This window comes from Muscardinus avellanarius (assembly GCF_963383645.1).
Source record: "Muscardinus avellanarius genome assembly, chromosome: 13".
Classification (NCBI taxonomy): Eukaryota; Metazoa; Chordata; class Mammalia; order Rodentia; family Gliridae; genus Muscardinus; species Muscardinus avellanarius.
The window spans coordinates 10645521-10663476 of record NC_137799.1 but is presented as its reverse complement, the minus strand read 5'-3'; the positions used below and the strand labels follow the sequence as shown (position 1 = coordinate 10663476).

Below are 17956 nucleotides of genomic sequence, written 5' to 3'. Positions count from 1 at the left end.
TTATCTGTGGAGAGTGCCACTTTAGGCTTCATTATAAGAGTAACCAAAACCGAATCCCTGCTATCTAGAAATTAATGAAATAAGAATTCAGATAAACACACTGAAGATAAGAAGCTGGACTGGATCCGAGCTACCACTCATCTACTCTTGATCACTGCTGCCTGCACCTCCTAGAATCTTCCATACCAACTCTGTACTACAGCACCTATCACATTTACTCTACAGGTCCTTGTTCATGGGTCTGCTCCTCTGCTCAGCCAAATGCACTTGAAGTCACAAACCACTGTCGGTTTTCAACATTGGGCACAATCCAACCTATGAAGCATGGTTCCTTCAAATTCTTCCAGGGCAGTTAGCCACATCTTCCTCATCAGAACCACCATGCAGTAAAAGTCTGGAATGAGCCAGTGCAGTGTGTGCCTAGTAAATAGTTTGCTGGATGGATAGATGGACAAATGGGTGGATGGAGATTTAAGAATTAATCTGCTTTGCACACCAGGAAGATCAATGACAATACACAAACAGTGGTGCGGCATATTCAGGATTCTACGTGTAAAGCATTCCTCCTTCCCCAGCCCCAATCTTACTATTTCTTTTTTTTTATAAGATGCAGTAATTTACGCCACCCACACACTGATAACAAGATCTAAACCAGTCTGAGATTTCTAGTTCACTGGTAAAGGAAATTTTTATTTTTAAATTGTGGGAAAATTGCAAATAGGAACAGTGTTTATCTTTTCTTCATAATAAAGTCTACAAAAGGGTAGAGTGAATGACAGCTGTGTTGCTGAAATAAGGTAGAAAGAGTTGAAGACAATCTCTTACCACCTGCTAGTGGGATATCCTTGAGCACATCACTAACTTCTCTCAGCCTGTTTCCTAACAGAATAGAGATAACACACCCTTTGTCACAGTTGTATTATGAGAATTAAGAGGAAAATATCAAAATATACTTAGATTAATTCTTCAAGAGTTTTCAACTTTCCCACCTATAACCTCTACCCTCCTGACCACAAAGCTACAGAACCTTACATCCAAAGGAATTAAGCCAAGTTTTTCATCCAAATATGCAGAAACCAGCCAGGCATGATGGTGCACGCTTGTAATCCCAGTACTTGGGAGGCTGAGACAGGAGGATCAAGGGTTTGTGGCCAGCTTCAGCTACTTAGGCCCTCCATAACTTACTGAGACTCTATCAAAATAAAGAATAAAAAAAAAAAATAGGGCTGGGAGTGTGTTTCGGGGTTGAATGCCCCTGGGTTCCATCCCCAGTACCGCAAAAATAAATAGATACATACATACATACACACATACATGAGCAGAAAGCAAGGCTCATGGAAGGGAACTGCCATGACTGAGTCTCAGGGAATGAATGGCACTGCCAGGGTGAGCTCTCTCTTCTGAGTCTACGTCTCTGGGCCTTCTACCGCATGAAAATTTAAGGCCGGGCGTGGTGGCGCACGCTTGTAAGCCCAGCATTCGGGAGGTGGAGACCAGAGGATCGTGGTTTGCGGACAGCCTCAGCTACTTAAGTAGTGAGGCCCTTCCCAACTCAATGAGACCCTGTTTCAAAAAAATAAAAAGACTAAAAATTAGGGCTGGGGGTGTAGCTTGGAGGTAGAATGCCCCTGAGTTTCCATCCCCAGTACCACACACACAAAAAAAAAGAATGAAAATTTAAATCTCTGAAATTATAATTATAATACCTGGGTCCTATGCTGAACTGGGTGATCCGTTAGGCCATGCAGATTTCTCCAGATAAGTCTTCATGACAATAAAATCAAGGCCTAGTTCTTTAAGGAACAAAAAAATCTCTTTAGCCAGGCATGGTGGTGCACGCTTGTAATCCCCGCGCTTGGGAGGCGGAGACAGGAGGATCGCACTGGTTCGAAGCCAGCCTCGTTGGCTTAAAAGACCCTGTTTCCAAATGAAAAGGTTAAAAAATAGGTCTGGGAGTGTAGCCCGTGGGAGTGTATCCCAGAGGTAGAAGGGCTTCCAGGAACCCCAGTACCACCCAAAAAAAAAAAAAATCTCTTTAACTGTGAATCATGTAGAGTGAGGTGCTCCAGGAAGGGGCAGAGTATAAAATCCCACCACCCAGAGTACCCACTGTCTTTACATGGGCCGTTTCCTGGCTTTCCCTGGGACTTGGATATTCAGTCCAACCAGATTTCCTCTACCACCTTGGTAAGTAATTAGCTAAGGAGAGGCAGTGATACAACAGTAATCTTATTATAACAAAAATATGTCCACACTTTACCTCTTAATCTACTAACCTTCAAGGATTACAACCAATATATTTTCTTAATAGACACTTGATACCTGCCTCATTTAAAATTCTCTCAAAGCAAGACAAAAAAAAAAAAAAAGTAAAGCTGGGATTAGTGGCACATGTCTGTGATCCTAGTATCTGGGAGACTGAGACAGAAATTTTGCAAGCTTCAGGGCAGTCTCAGCAATTGAGCCAGGCCCTCAGCAATTTAGTGAGATCCTGTTTCAAAATAAAAATATGCCAAGTGTGGTGTCACACACCTATAATCCCGGTAATGGGAGGCCAACACAGGAGGATCATAGGTTTGAGGCCAGCCTTAGCAATTTAGCAAGGCCCTCAGTAACTAAGCCAAATCCTATTTCAAAATAAAAGAATGAATGAGGTCTGGGGTATAGCTCAGAGCTCAAATGTCCCTGGGCTCTTGAGTTTAACCCCCAGCACCACACACACACACACACACACACACACACACTGGATTTGTCTCTTGTGGGCACTTACTATGAATCCAGAACTCTAACAGGCAGGGAAGGGAGGGTAAACTTAGTCCTGTGCAGCTAACTCATCCTTAGCCACCTACTCTGGCAATGAGCGAGGAGGGCAGGCCAGTCTGGGCAGTGATGAAGGAGGGACAGATGACCCTGGGCTCAAGGCCATGGCCACACTTCAGGCAACAATACACAAAAGCGCTTGAAGAAAAACACCTCCAACAGTCCAAGGACCAAACTATGATATTTTGGACAGAGATTCTGAAGCTCAAGGAACGTAACATGTCTGTCAGAAGGGACCATTGCCATGACAGCAAAATTTTTAAGTTCAGATGAGGAGACATTTTCCTCTAAAGGCAATCTTTTTTACATGATTTCAATTCACTGACCTTTTCTGTCTGCAACATTTCTTAGTGGCCTCATGCTTTTCTGCAAAGTTTTAAGTGACTTTCTTTGAAGAGAGCCATTTAATGCCAATGATTATAGAAAACATTTGTTCATAATTATCCAGACAGAGACTGAACAATACTGAAACAAGAGCAGCATGCAAAAATGTATTTAAGGACTATCATCCCAAAATGCTGCTAAAAGCTATTAACCAGTATGTGTTAATTGCCACAGCATTCATATTAATTTTCACTTCAGGCTCGACATTGTGGAATATTTCCCCTGATACATTTTAAACAAAGTTTAATTTAAGGAACTGCTTCTATCAACACTTATGAAAATTAACAGCCAAGCAATTAGCACTCATGAATTATCCCTTCCCCCATGCTCTCCGCAGTTTCCCTGTTAAAACAGTTTCTAACAGAGAAGTGGTTACTTTCTAACAAGTTAACACAATCAAAGTCACAGTTGTCCAAATGAACCAGAACTGGGTCTGCTTTTTTGAGCACTTGTCAAGGCAAACATTCCCCTTCTATTTAGAGAGTAATATTTGGCTACGTTAAGTAGGTTAAGATAGTTAACATTTAATTAAACTGCTAAGCAATTACTAATATTAGACTACCTTTTCAGCTAATGTTTAAAAACCAACCAATGGCAAATAAATGAATAAGTAAAATTAATTACTTGTCTTAATCTCCTATTTGAAGCAATGGGCCCAACCTCCGCTGGACTCCTGACTTTCCAGAGCATGCTTGCCCAGGCCCCACACATCTTGCTGAGGACACTATTCTAAACTTCTGGTTTTAAGAGCAGGACCCTCTCACCTACTCCTGTCAACAACCTAGTGAAGGCTCCGGCCGCTGCCTCCCCGTTGGCAAGACAGCAGCAGCAGGAGTATGTGCTGAGTGCTCCCATGGGCTGTGCATCCTGCTAAACAGGCCCCATCTCATTTAACCCTCAGGAAGAAGATACACTGCCATCATTTCATTCTGCAAGGACTGGAGCTTGGAGCTTATAGAGGAGGAAAAAATATCTTTCTCTTCTACCCTGATAAATTCTTTGCTAGGACCTCTAACAAGAAACAGAGTAACAAGATTAAAGCTGGGGTAGGGTATGAGGGAATTCTACCTCTGAGGTACCGCCCCTCCCCCCCATCCTTTTTTAAATGTTTGTGTTTTGAAAAAGGGTCTCCCTAGGTTGCTAAGAGTCTTGCTAAATTACTGAGGCTGGTCTTTAACCTGTAATCCTTCTGTCTTAGTCTCCCAAGTACTGGGATTATAGGCTTAAATTTATTAAATATAAATTTTATATGCTATGTGGGCATGGTGGCAACAACTGTAATCCCAGTCCTTGGGAAGCGGAGACAGGAGGATCATAGGTTCAAGGCCAGCCTCAATAACTTAGTGAGACCCTCAGCAACTTAGCAAGACCCTGATTCCAGATTTTTTAAATTCTGAAAAAGGACTGGGGGTAGATAGATATCAGAGGTAGAATGCCCCTGGATTCAATCCCCAGTGCCCCCCCAACTGTATGATATAGAGCCCTCATAAGGAAATGAAGACACCCCCCCAGAAATAGAACTGAGTGTGTTTAGCCTAGGTATGATAGAAAGTGGTAAATCACTGGAAAATGCAATAGAACAAAATGCCTGAGGCACGTGCAGGCAGCAGGGACTCAGCTGGGCCTGTTCTCTCAGACTCCTCTGGAAATACCACCATCTTCAGAGATAAGGAGGCCCTTCCCTCCAGGTGTGGGGAAAGTGGCCCTCACAGGAAGGCCTTTTAACCTGCTTCAGTGGAGAAAGGCAGCAGGAGGTCAGGGAGTCTTGCTTGCCATTTTTCAATTCCTTCGATTTTAATAGTCAGTTGATCAAAGTGCCATATTTCGGGGTAGTGTCTCCTAACACCCCATAGAGCCCATGAGGCTAAGTAACCAGCCTGCGGCACACTGGAAGTGGTGTCCTCAGGGTGCAAACTAAGGTGTCACTACAGAAGAGGTCAGCTGACTAAGTACACCCTAAATTACACTGCCTCTCACTGTGTGGGGTGTTTTATCCTGGCATTATCCTATTTGATGGTCTAATCAGCCTAGGGATGTCATCTCTTCCCAGAGGCTTAAAAAAAAAAGCCAGACTGAGAGAAGCAGGAAAAACTCACTGACATGACTGAGAACTTAATAATCAGTACCATTTCTTAGTAAGTGTACTGACAGGAAATGGGTACTTGAACTTCGGATGATCTGATGATGTTAATAATATTTGCAAACCCTGTTTGACCAGAATAGTGATGAGGTGCTAGCAGAAGCTTCTCAAGTAAGTCATAAGGCATGGAAGGGCAAGAGTTAGATTCACTTCTTGAAGCAGGACCTCATTTGGAGCAGGTGGAGAAAGCGCAGTCAGCGTGCATGTTTACTGGCCATCAGCAGAGCCCACTTCCCTGCCACCTCAGAGCAATTCCCAGACACATCAATATTTCCACCTACAGTGAAATCAGGACAGCTGTAAGAAGTCCCTGATTGTCTCAACCTCTAGAAGAGAGGTTCGGTTTGGTTAATGAGGCTATTCAGAAGTCCTTCTCTGCCAGGGGTCCTATAGTCCTAGTCCTTGGGAGGCTAAGGTAGCAACTTAGCAGAGAGATACCACCTCAAAATAAAAATAAAAATAAAATAAAAATGGGCTAGGAATGCAGCTCCGAGGTAGAATACCCCTGGGCCCTGCTCTCAATAGTGTCAAAGAATTCAGGTGGACGGCTGAGTTGCTTCATCTGACCAGAGCATCCCCTAAGACCACCCTGAGGCTGCCTTGGACTTTTTTTCACATGACCAACTAACAGACTTAACAATTTATGGATCTAAAACAAGTCATAGCACCAACTTACCACAGCAATCATATACCCATAATAGTAAGTCTGACCAGAAAAACTGCCAAAACTACAACAAATCACAGCCTTTCCTGCTCAATTTCATGCCTTAAAATTATTAGCCAACCATAAAAAATTTTTATAAATTATTAACCAGTTATGGGAACCAAAAATTACTTGAAAATATTTGCTTCAATTTATCACAAAAGCTAAGAGATATTTATACTCACTATAACCAACAATCCAATTTGCTCAAACTGTTTAGGACACTAGATGAAGTTGCTAAACTACAACGTGACCATAAAACCATACCAACTAGAAAAACCATTTTACAAATCTAACGATAGTTTCATCTTTAGGAGGATTTCACAGTAGCTAGTCTCTTGAGGAAATACATAATTAAGTAGTTTTTTAGCATATTTAATTAGACCCCAAACTCTTCCCTGTCCCCTTCTCTCCCCAATTATGTACCGTTTACCCAAGAGACCTAAGTACTCAGTTAATTATGTAAATAAGGCAAGCATTATTCCCAAGAAAAGCATTGTGAATATTTGTAGGGGAAAAAAAGCTTTATGTATTTTAGTGGCTTTCTCTGCCAAAAATAAAAATACGCACGCACGCACACACACACACACACACACACACACACACACACACACACACACACATAAACACACACATATACAAAATACTGGAGCACCAAAATACATGGAAGACTCATATTTGAGGCAAAAAGCAAGGAATTCCAATGACAAGATAGTGAATCATTAAAACAGAACACTCACCCCATTTCTTAAATATGAGCTGAATAAAAATAAAATAATTTTAAGTTATAACAGTAACAAAAATTTAGTGCTAAACGTCAGATGATTTATGGGAAGAATCAATCTGGAAATTATTAAAGCCGACTTGCATGGAAAAGGCTTTATCATCAAGGGGCTGACATGATCTTAACTCCAGAGGCAGCCATGGTGCTGCTATAACTACTACAATCCCATTATTATGCAATCACAAAATGCTAATTTGATCATTTTGAGGTGTTATTTGAATAGTCATTTTAATTTCTAGGTTACAAAAAGGCTTGACTCAAGTATAATTCTCTATTAATCATCGAGATGTCATTGAATATCATATTGATGCATTTTACAGAGATAAAGACTAATTTAATATGTACAGCACAATATCCTTCAAATATTAGCCACTTTCATTACATATCTGCCAAATGCATCAATATTAAATAATAGATGAGAACAAGGGTTTAATTGTATTTTAGCAACTGCAGTATGTAGGGTAATAATAAAATAGCATCACATCATAAGATAGACTTATCAATATAAATCTTTATATAAATCTTTCTTAATCAATGAGTTATGATGACTGTGCCATGCTCATATCCTTTGCAGATTAAAAGACTAGCTATGACAAAAGCAAAAGTCTTAAGGGTAAACACACACTGAACAGAAACAATTCCTGAGTGACTAAGGAAATGGCTTCCATTTCAAAACAGAAATTTCTCCCTGGCACTTCAGAAGGTAGACATAAAGTTCACATGCTTCTGACAAACCCAAATAAAATAATAAAGCCTAATAGTATAAGAAAAATCCTAGAACATAATAGTTTAGAAGGTCTGTGCTATTCTCTTGGCACAAAAGCATTATCACACATTAATTATTCTAGCAATTCGACCTTAAACAATGAGACAGTGTTAGGCAATGGAAGCACATAAATTCCAGCAGTGTGCCCTAATCACAGCACATCAATTCTCCTAAATAACCAACTGTGATATGCTTTTTGAGTCCTCTGCAGTCCAACAGGCCACTTTCCGGAGGCTGACATTCTAATATCCTAGAGGAACCTTCCTTTTCTTCCTGTTTCAGCCTCCCAAGTACTGGGATCACAGTTGTGTATCAACACGCCCCTGAAGATCTTTATGTGATTTATGCATTTTGTTTTTAGCTCCTCCCACAAACATCAACAACCTCACCTGCCAGAGACTATACATATTTACTTCAACCTATGGAAACAGGCTGAATGAAGTCAAATGTTTAAAAGAGAAAGTATCTCTTTGTTCAAAGATGACAACTAATAGAATGAACAAGTGAATAAGAAAAACACAAATTAAGCAGAGCTGTACATTTATTAATTGAAATAGTGTTGAAATAAGATGAATTGTACAGGATTCCTCCAGGCAACAAACTATCATTCAAGCACACCCACACTGCCAGGCAGCAAACATAATGGCAATAAATATAAAAATCAACTGCCACTGTCTCCTGAAAAAAGCCCATTCAGCTCAGCACGGGCAGAGAACAGCAAGAACAGGAGGAAAGGACACTGCACATGAAACCAGGCTCCACCTAAAACAGTTTTCTAATAAGAAAATAAATGCACTTTGAATTTCTTTTTGTGGTACTGGGGCTTGAAACCAGGGGCGTTCTAGTTCTGAGCCCTTAGCCCTTTTTACTTTTTTTATATTTTGAAACAGGGTCTCACTCGGTTGCTGGGAGTTTTGTTATGTTGCTGAGATTGGCCTTGAACCTGCAATCGTCTTGTCTCACCCCTCAAAGTACTGGGGTTACAACACTCAGCTGCACCTTAATTTTTTAACAACAAATTGTCAGAACAAACAAGAAAAAGAAGTTATCCTCCAAAGCAGGTCTCAAACAAAATCCCCACTCCTTGCAGTTAAATACTGAAATGCAAAGCAATAGCCTAGAATTCTGACAGGAACATCAAACCTCAATAATTTCTAGTTATAATAATAATAAAAAATCAGACAATAGAATGCAAATTGCCTCCCAGAACTAATTTTAAGGCTTCTCAATACAATCAAACCTGACTAATCACAATCCACCTAGCCCAAACTCACAAAAAGAGATATGTGTGTGTGTGTGTGTGTGTGTGTGTGTAGTGTGTGTGTGTGTGTGTGTGTGTGTGTGTGTGTGCGCGCGCACACACTAGGGAGATTATAACAGTCTGGATATTTATAAGTATACAGAGAGACAGAAAGGGAGAAGGGGGGAATTTCAGGACATTGATTAGTTTTAATCCTCCAAAATACCCTATCATGGAATGAACATTTAACCCAAATTCTTACCTTTTTCCATCTATGGTCTTAGAAAAGTGAGTGAATTCTATAATTACTGAGGCACTTGTGAAACCTAAATCTATGAACGGTAAAACCAGTAAGAACTCCACACAAAACTCTTCTTTCCTTACCTTGCCATCGAATTTGGAATACTCGTTGAAGGGGTTATTTAGCTGTAGAGGGCACTGCTCCAGGCGCACAGATAATATGGACTGCTTGCCAGAACTTGGAGGCTTCTCTTTGAGGGATTTCTTTTCAAACAGTGACTTTAACTCCTGGGCTGTGATAGAAGAGAAAGATAAAAACTTCTTTATGATTACACTCAGGGAGACAGCTTGCTCACCTCCCCCTAAAGAGTCTCCTTTGAATCTTAAAGAGGGAGCATCCAGGGACACAAGCTGGCTTCATGTATGTAGAAAGCTTCATGCACTTCAATGTTTGGAGAAGGCCGAGCACTGAAAGCATGCAGACCAGGATGGTCATTCAGAAGGACTAGGGCTTAAGAAACACAACAGTCATCTGTAAGAAAAGAATTCACAGAGCCGGGCGTGGTGGCGCACACTTGTAATCCCCCCGCTTGGGAGGCGGAGACAGGAGGATTGCGCAGGTTCGAAGCCAGCCGCGCTGGCTTAAGAGACCCTGTTTCAAAAATATAAAAAAATAGGTCTGGGAGTGTAGCCCGGAGGTAGAAGGGCTTCCAGGAACCCCAGTACCACAAAAAAAAAAAAAAAAAGAAAGAAAGAAAGAAAGAAAGAAAGAAAGAAAGAAAAGAAAAAAAGAAAAAGAATTCACAGCTAGCACACAGCTTTGGCCAGGCCTTGCTACCCATAGCTAACTCTGTGATACTGGGCAATTCACTAACCTCCTCTGTGCTTGTCAAACTAAGTAATCCTGAAATGCCCAATGGTTCTAATACTGTGTGATTTGGGAATTCCAATTCTTCAAGGTCAATGTCCACATCTTCCTCCTTTCACACTCTTAAGTTGCCAAGGCTGGACTGAAGCTGCAATCCTCCTATCTCAGCCTCCCAAATACTATGTTTATAGGCATGTGCCACCACACTAGGCTCTTTCACACTCTAAAATTACATCCACAAAATATGGATAATAATCACAAGAAAAAAAGAAATTAATATTAGTATTTATTGTGCAAACCAGTGTAATTCTCAAAATAAACCTCTGAGTTAGATTCTAGCAGTAGGTCAATTTTGTCAATGTGGAGACAGGATTAGAAGACTGACGAGCCCTAGGCCACAGCTAGCAAGAAGCAGAGCTAGGATTTACAGTCAACAGAGGCTCTCAAGAACTAGGCACTAATGGACAAGTCAGACCCTCAATAAACTTCGTTGCATCAATGAATGAATAATGATTGAATAAATTCAGACTGGACTATTATTAAATCAGAATAGTCAGCTCTTATTCATTACTGAATCAAGACAAGTTAGTTCTGTATCTTCTCAAAGTTCATTTAATTTTCTTAGTAATCTGAGTATCAAACTGGTAGATAAGTATATAAGGCTTCTTTTACTTTTTCATTTTGACAATATTAGAAATTGTCCATCCATTCTTAAAACTTTTTAAAGGCAATCTAAGACTTTTCAAATCTCCAACAAACAGGTTCAACCCCATTACAATCTTGAGCATAGTCAAAATGAGAGAGATCAATAGAACTCTGAAATAATCACTTAGAAAATTTTTTAAAATTTAACTGAAACTACCTTTTTAACAGACTGGAGAGGGAAATGTATCAAATGACTCAGCATAGATTTAAGTGGTAAATCAGAGGAAAATACAGTAGCTGCCCCTCATCTGTAGGGAAAACATCCCAAGACCTCAGTGGATACCGGAAACCACTCAGGCATATATAGCAATGGGCCCTGTACATACAATCAGGTGCCAAATAAGCACATTCCCAATCCCTGGTGAAATGTAATGGTGCACATACAATAGTAGCTCTGTAAGATTGTTTTACCTGGTGACATTGCAGCCATCTTAGTTTAATATTGCAGGCCAACTTTGACCACTGATGGCAGAAACCGTGGAAAACAAAACTACAGATGAGGGGGTTTGTATTACTTGACTATTCAATTCCATATTCTGAATATATAAGCATACTTAATATATTAAGTATACACCTAAAAGGTTTTAAATTTTAAGCAATTGAAAGTGATATTTTAAATATTGGGAGTACTTTTCTACCTCTAATCTAGTAACAATCTTATGCCTAAACTTCAGAAAGGAAGGATTCTTTATTAAACATCTACTATGGGCAGGAACAATGCTATGTGTTGTCTCACCTGTGCTCACAAGTACCAACTTTTCTGGTCCTCAGAATGGTTGTCTACATTCTGTCCAATCCCTCACATCCTAGTCACTCAAATCCACTCACTGCACTCCAGTCGGCACTGAGACCATCCCACTCAGCCAAAGCGGCTTCCAGAGAGGTTATCAATGTCGCTCAATCAGGTGATCAGTACGTAATCCTCATCCACAAGATCTCTTGGGGGCATTTGATGCTGTTTCCACTCCATCCTGTGTAAACACTTTGCTCACCTGCTTCCCAGGACTCCACTTTATCTGGCTCTTATCCTCTCTCTCAGGCTATTCCTCCTCAGTCCCCAAGCTGCTCCTGAATAATGTGTAGGATATGCTGCTAAATGATCACTGGCTTTCTCCCCAGCTCAGTGCTTGGACTTTTCCTTTCACTATATTTACAACATTGATTTCGTGCAGCCTTGGTTTTCACAACATCATCTGTAATAGGTAAACTAAACTGTGGTAATATAAATTAGAACAACAGTTGCCTCTGAGGAGCAGAGGTTAGAGAGGGACAGTGGAACTGCTCTATATTTGAGTATAATGTTAGTTATACAAGTGCACATTTGTCAAAAGTGGTTAAATTAGCTGGCGTGGTGCTACATGCCTATAATCTCAGTACTTGGGAGGCTGAGATAGGAAGATCACAGGTTCAAGACCAGACTCAGCAACTTATCATAACTCTCAGCAACTAGACTCTATATTTTTGGGGGGAGGGGTACTGGGGATGGAACACAGGGGCATTCTACCTTCAAGCTATACCCAAGCCCTATTTTTTATTCTTTATTTTGAAACAGGGTCTCATTAAATTGTGGAGGGCCTAAGTAGATGAAAGTAGCTGAGGCTGGCCACAAACCTAGATTCTCCTGTCTCAACCTCCCAAAAGCTGGGATTACAAGCATGCACCACCACACCCAGAAAGACTCTTTTTTTTGGGGGGGGGGTGGTGGTACTGGGGGTGGAACCCAGGGGCTTTCTACCGCTAGGCTACACTCCCAGACCTATTTTATACTTTATTTGGAAACAGGGTCTCACTAAGTTGCTGAGAGCCTCACTAAGTAGCTGAAGCTGGCTTCGAACCTGTGTGATCCTCCTGTCTCTGCCTCCCAAGTATGGGAATTACAAGCGTGCGCCACCACGCCCGGCCAGAGAGACTTTATTTTAAAACAAAAAATAAAAAGGGTTAGAAGTATAACTTGGTGATAGAATACTCCTGGGTTGAAGCCATAATACAAAAAAAAAATTCATTGAATTGCATATTTAATATCTGTGTACTTCAAATATGTAAAGCATACATCTTTTAAAATATAAGCTACAAACTTAAAAATAAAAGTTTCTAGCCAGGTGTGGTGGCACACACTTGTAATCCCAGCATTTGGGAGGCTGAGACAGGGGGACTGTGGTTCGAGGACTGCCTCAGCTACTTAGAAATTTTTGAAAACAACTATTGATAAGAAGAGTGGCAGGGACAGAAAGTGAAATTAGATTTCTCAGAGTTTACTCTGTTTTATATTTTTTACTTTGGAATCATGTAAATGTCTTATGTAATTATCAAAGAAAGTTAAATTAAAAGTACAATCTCGCCAGGGATGGTGGCGCACGCTTGTAATCCCAGTACTTGGGAGGCTGAGACAAGAAGATCTCAGGTTCACAGCCAGTCTCAGTTACTTAGTGAGGCCCTACACAACTTAGTGAAACCCTGTTTCAAAATAAATAAAAAATGGAGCTTGGGTTGTAGTTTGGTGGTAAAATGCCCATGGATTCGATCCCCAGTACTACAAAAAATAAAAAATTAAAAAGTACCATCTCAGCCAGCGTAAAGGGAGCAAACTCCTGTAATCCTAGCACTTGGGAGGCTGAAATAGGAGGATGAAAGGTTCATAGCCAATCTGAAACTGACTGTGAGACCTGTTTCAAAACAAAACAATTAGCCGGGCATGGTGGCGCAAACTTGTAATTCCCCGTGCTTAGGAGGCGGAGACAGGAGGATCGCGCTGGTTTGGAGCCAGCCTCTCTGGCTTAAGAGACCCTGTTTCCAAATATAAAATATAAAATAAGTCTGGGAGTGTAGCCTGGAGGTAGAAGGGCTTCCAGGAACCCCAGTACCACCAAAAAACAAACAAACAAACAAACAAAAAACAATTAATGCCGGGCATGGTGGCGCAGGCTTGTAATCCCCGTGCTTGGGAGGCTGAGAGAGGAGGATCGCACAGTTTCGAAGCCAGCCTCAGCTACTTAGTGAGGCTCTCAGCAACTTAGTGAGACCCTGTTTCCAAATAAAATATAAAATAGGTCTGGGAGTATAGCCCAGAGGTAGGAGGCCTCTGGGTTCCACCCCCAGTACCACCAAAAATAAATAAATAAATAAATAGGGTTGATAGTATAACTCTGAGGTATAATACCCTGTTCTATCCCAAGTAACACACATACACAAAAGCACAATCTGTCAAAACAAAAGCAAGCCAAGTATAGTGGCTCATGCCTTTAATTCCAGTACTTGGGAAACTGAGACAGGAGGTTCACAGGTTCAAGGACAACCTCAGCAAATTAGCAAAGTACTTCTGCAACTCTGGGACACCCTGTTTCAAAATAAAAAGTAAGGCAGGGGGATATAAATAGGTAGCAGAATGCCTTTGGGTTCAATTCCCAATACCACAAGAAAAGAAAAAAGAAAAGTTAAATATATAAACCTAAGTATAGCACTGAGTTGGCAGTTTAACTATAAAGGGAGTTATAGTTTAACTATAAAGGCATTTACTATAAAGTAACTATCACACAGCAACTTGACTAAACATTCCCTAGTGGAATGTATCCAAAACAAAACAAAAATCCCCAAAATCTTCTTAGTAGTCATATTACTGGTGATAATGCTGGTATTTCTAATCTGGAACTATGAGTTCTTGGGTGTCATAGTGTGCTCTTTTTCATAAACCTAATAATTAAACTCTAGGCTATTTTTCCAATTATGTATTTGTTGGATACTTCAGCTGTTTATATTGGTTAGTATTTTGCATAGGCAAAGATCAGAGAGCTTTTTTTCTTTTTTTTTTTTAAAGTACTGGGGTTGGAACCCAAGGGCATTCTACCTCTGAGCTACATCTCCAGCCCTATTTTTTATTCTTTATTTTGAAACAGGGTCTCACTGAGTTGCAGAGGGCCTCACTAAGTAGTAGATGACGTTGTCCTCAAACCGTGATCCTCCTGCCTCAGCCTCCCAAATCCTGGGATTACAAGTATACGCCACCATTCCCAGCTCAGAGCAGAGACTTTATTTACTTTTTGGTGGTCCTGGGGTGGAACCCAGGGGCGTTCTACCTCCAGCTACACTCCCAGACCTATCTTATATTTTATTTGGAAACAGGGTCTCACTAAGTTGCTGAGAGCCTAAGGAGCTGAAGCTGGCTTTGAACCTGTGCGATCCTTCTGTCTCAGCCTCCCAATGCCTACATCAGAGACCTTATTTTAAAGAATCTCACTTTGAGAAGAGCTTCAAGAAGCGCAGCTGTGCCTTGTATAGGGCACCAGGGTAAGTGTGCTCATGACTTCCCCCAGCCTGTCTCAACTTTGTGCCAATTTGCTAGCCTCTCCCTCTTCCTTTCCTGATTCCCATACCCAGAGCTTTTCCTCCTTTGACCCAGAATTATTTACTTAGTAAATATCTATAGTTGATAAATAATAAAGTACTCAACCGAGTGAATAAGGCAAAATCCTTGTCCACGTGGAGTTTATATTGTAACGGGAGAAGACAGGCAGTAAACAAACACGTATGTCACGCTGCCATAAGCTGCAGAGAACAGAGCAGGTCAGAGGGGTAATGAGTGCTGGGCGGGTGCTGTTTATAGGGTGATCCGAGAAGGCCTTACTAGAAAGTTAATGTTTGAGCACAGCTCTGAAGGAAGTGAAGGAGTGAGGCACGCAGGAATCGGGGACTAGTGTTCTAAGGAGAGGGGCAGCAAGTGTAAGGATTCTGGAGTACAAGTGTGTGTAAGGCACTAAAGGAATGCTTAGGAAGATGTGTACTGATTAGAACAGACTAAAGAAGAGATGGCGGGGTATGAGAGAGCATTTATACCTTCTATGACTGGCCCTTTCTAGATTATTTTTAAGCAAATTTAGTTATCAGAATTTCTTTTTTTTTTTTTTTTTTGGTGGTACTGGGGGTAGAACCCAGGGACTTTCTACCTCAGGGATATACTCCCAGACCTTTCTTATATTTTATTTGAAAACAGGGTCTCATAAGTTGCTGAGAGCCTCACTAAGTAGCTGAGGCTGGCTTCGAACCTGTGTGATCCTCCTGTCTCAGCCTCCCAAGCGCGGGGATTACAAGTGTGCGCCACTACGCCCAGCGTATCATATAATTTCATTCCAAGTACTTATTTCAAGTGGTGAGTACTGGGGGTTGAACCCAGGGGCTCTTTAAAACTGAGATGCATCTCCAGCCCTTTTTATTTTGAGACAGAGTATTGCTAAGTTATGGAACCTAGCCTCAAACTTGTGATCCTCCTATCTCAGCCTCCCCAGTAGCTGGGATTGTAGGCATGCACCACTGTGCTATATAATTATTAATATTTTAAATTATTATAAAGGAATGATTCTTTATTTGTAAGCATACATATGCATATGATATTAGGGATATAAAATTTCTTTTTTGTGTGGTTTTGGGGACTAAACCCAAGGCCTTACAAACATGCTAGGCAAGTAGTCTACCGCTGAGCATACTCCTAGTCCTTTTTTTTTAATGGTACTGAGGATTGGACTCTGTGCTTTACCACTGAGATATACCCCAACCCTTTTTATTTTCAACTTTGTGCCAATTTGCTGCTATCCTCTCCCTCTTCTCATTAAGTTGCCAAGGCTGAAGCTGGTGTGGTGGCACATATTTGTAATCCCATTACTTGGGAGGCTGAGACAAGAGGATCCAGTTCTTGGCCAGACTCAGCTACTTAGTGAAGCACTCCACAACTTAGTGAAACCCTGTTTCAAAATAGAGTAAAAAATCAGGCTGGGGGTATAGCTCAGAGGTAGAAAGCCCCTGGCTTCCATCCCCAGTACCACACACACACACACACACACACACACACACACACACACACACACAGCGTGTGTTTTCAGTTCATTGTAGTTATCATTCTCTTTGATGCTAATATTGTTCCTTTGTGTAATGAGTCTTAATTGGCCCCTATGTTTAGTTTAACACCAGTAATCTTTCAGAGTTGCCTTGCTTCATTGTATGACAGGCTGTTCCAGGCTCGTGCTACACATTTCCTTGCTCAAATATGGAATCTGTACACTGAACACAGTTCAGTGGTAGAGCACTTGCATGGCACGCATGAGGCCCTAGGTTTCCCCAAAACTGCAAAAAAAAAAAAAAAATGCATATTAGAAATAGAACTAGTAAGAATTCAGTGAGTGGCTAGGTATAAAACAAATATATACAAACAATAGGCTATTTGGGGCTGGGCATGGTGGCGCACGCTTGTAATCCTAGTACTTGGGAGGCTGAGACAGGAGTATTGCAGGTTTGAGGACAGCCTCAGCTACTTAGTGAGGCCGTTCACAACTTAGTGAGACCCTGTTTCAAAATAAAGAATAAAAAATAGGGCTGGGGGGGTGTAGCTCAGGGGTAGAGGCCTCTGGGTTCCATTCCTGGTATTGCTGGGGGGGGGCTATTTGGTATGGGTTGTTTCTTGCAATGTTGGGGATCAAACCCAGAGTTGAATGTATGCCAAGCAAGTGCTCTACCAGTGAGCTACCCTCCCAGCCAAAACAACAGATTTCTTTACTAATAAGAAAGTTATAGAGCCGGGCGTGGTGCACGCTTGTCATCCCCACACTTGGGAGGCGGAGACAGGAGGACCGCGCATGTTCGAAGCCAGCCGTGCTGGCTTAAGAGACCCTGTTTCCAAATTAAAAAAAAAAAAAGTAAAAATAGGTCTGGGAGTGTAGCCCGGAGGTAAAAGGGTTTCCAGAAACCCCAGTACCACCGAAAAGAAAAAAAAAAAAAAAAAAGAAAGAAAGTTATAGAGGTCTGGTGTAGTGATACACACTTGTAAACCCAGTGCCTGGAAGGCCAAAGCAGGAAGATCTCAAGTTAAGGGCAACTGAGCAACTTTGTCTCAAAATAAAATAAAAAAGCATTGAGGTATAGCACAGTGGTAGAGCACCCCTAGTTTCAAACCCCTATTCCACAAAAAAAGAAAGTAAGTTATGGGGAAGTTGCTCTTTACAATGGCAATATAAAACATCCAGAATTAACCTTTATAGAAATGTAAAAGTGCAGGATCAATATAGTAACAACTAAAAAGCTCTTTTTATAAACTACTTATGTGCAAAAATTACAAAAACGATCATATAGGATTAGAATACTTTTTAAAATATATACCCACATATATAAATGGAATGTAAAATAAATACACCAGAATGTTAAAAACAGCAGTTACATGCCAGGCATGGTGGCACATGCCTGTAATTTCAGTATTTGGGAGGCTGAGACAGGATGATCACAGGCTCGCTGACCAGCCGCAGCAACTTGGCGAGGCCCTCCACGACTT

The 17956-nt window shown here is 41.1% G+C and overlaps 1 protein-coding gene across 4 annotated transcripts in view; it reads right to left on the bottom strand.

The window, feature by feature from the left end:
• The window catches only part of MAPKAP1 (MAPK associated protein 1), a gene marked incomplete at both ends in the record, with an annotated part of 219768 nt that overhangs the window by 194626 nt on the left and 7186 nt on the right, over positions 1 to 17956 (bottom strand). For all 4 annotated transcript variants that reach the window (XM_080708642.1, XM_080708643.1, XM_080708645.1 and 1 more), the window contains one exon: positions 9222 to 9370. In XM_080708642.1, coding sequence (XP_080564768.1) covers positions 9222 to 9370 — 149 coding nt within the window. The remainder of the gene's footprint in view (positions 1 to 9221; positions 9371 to 17956) is intronic.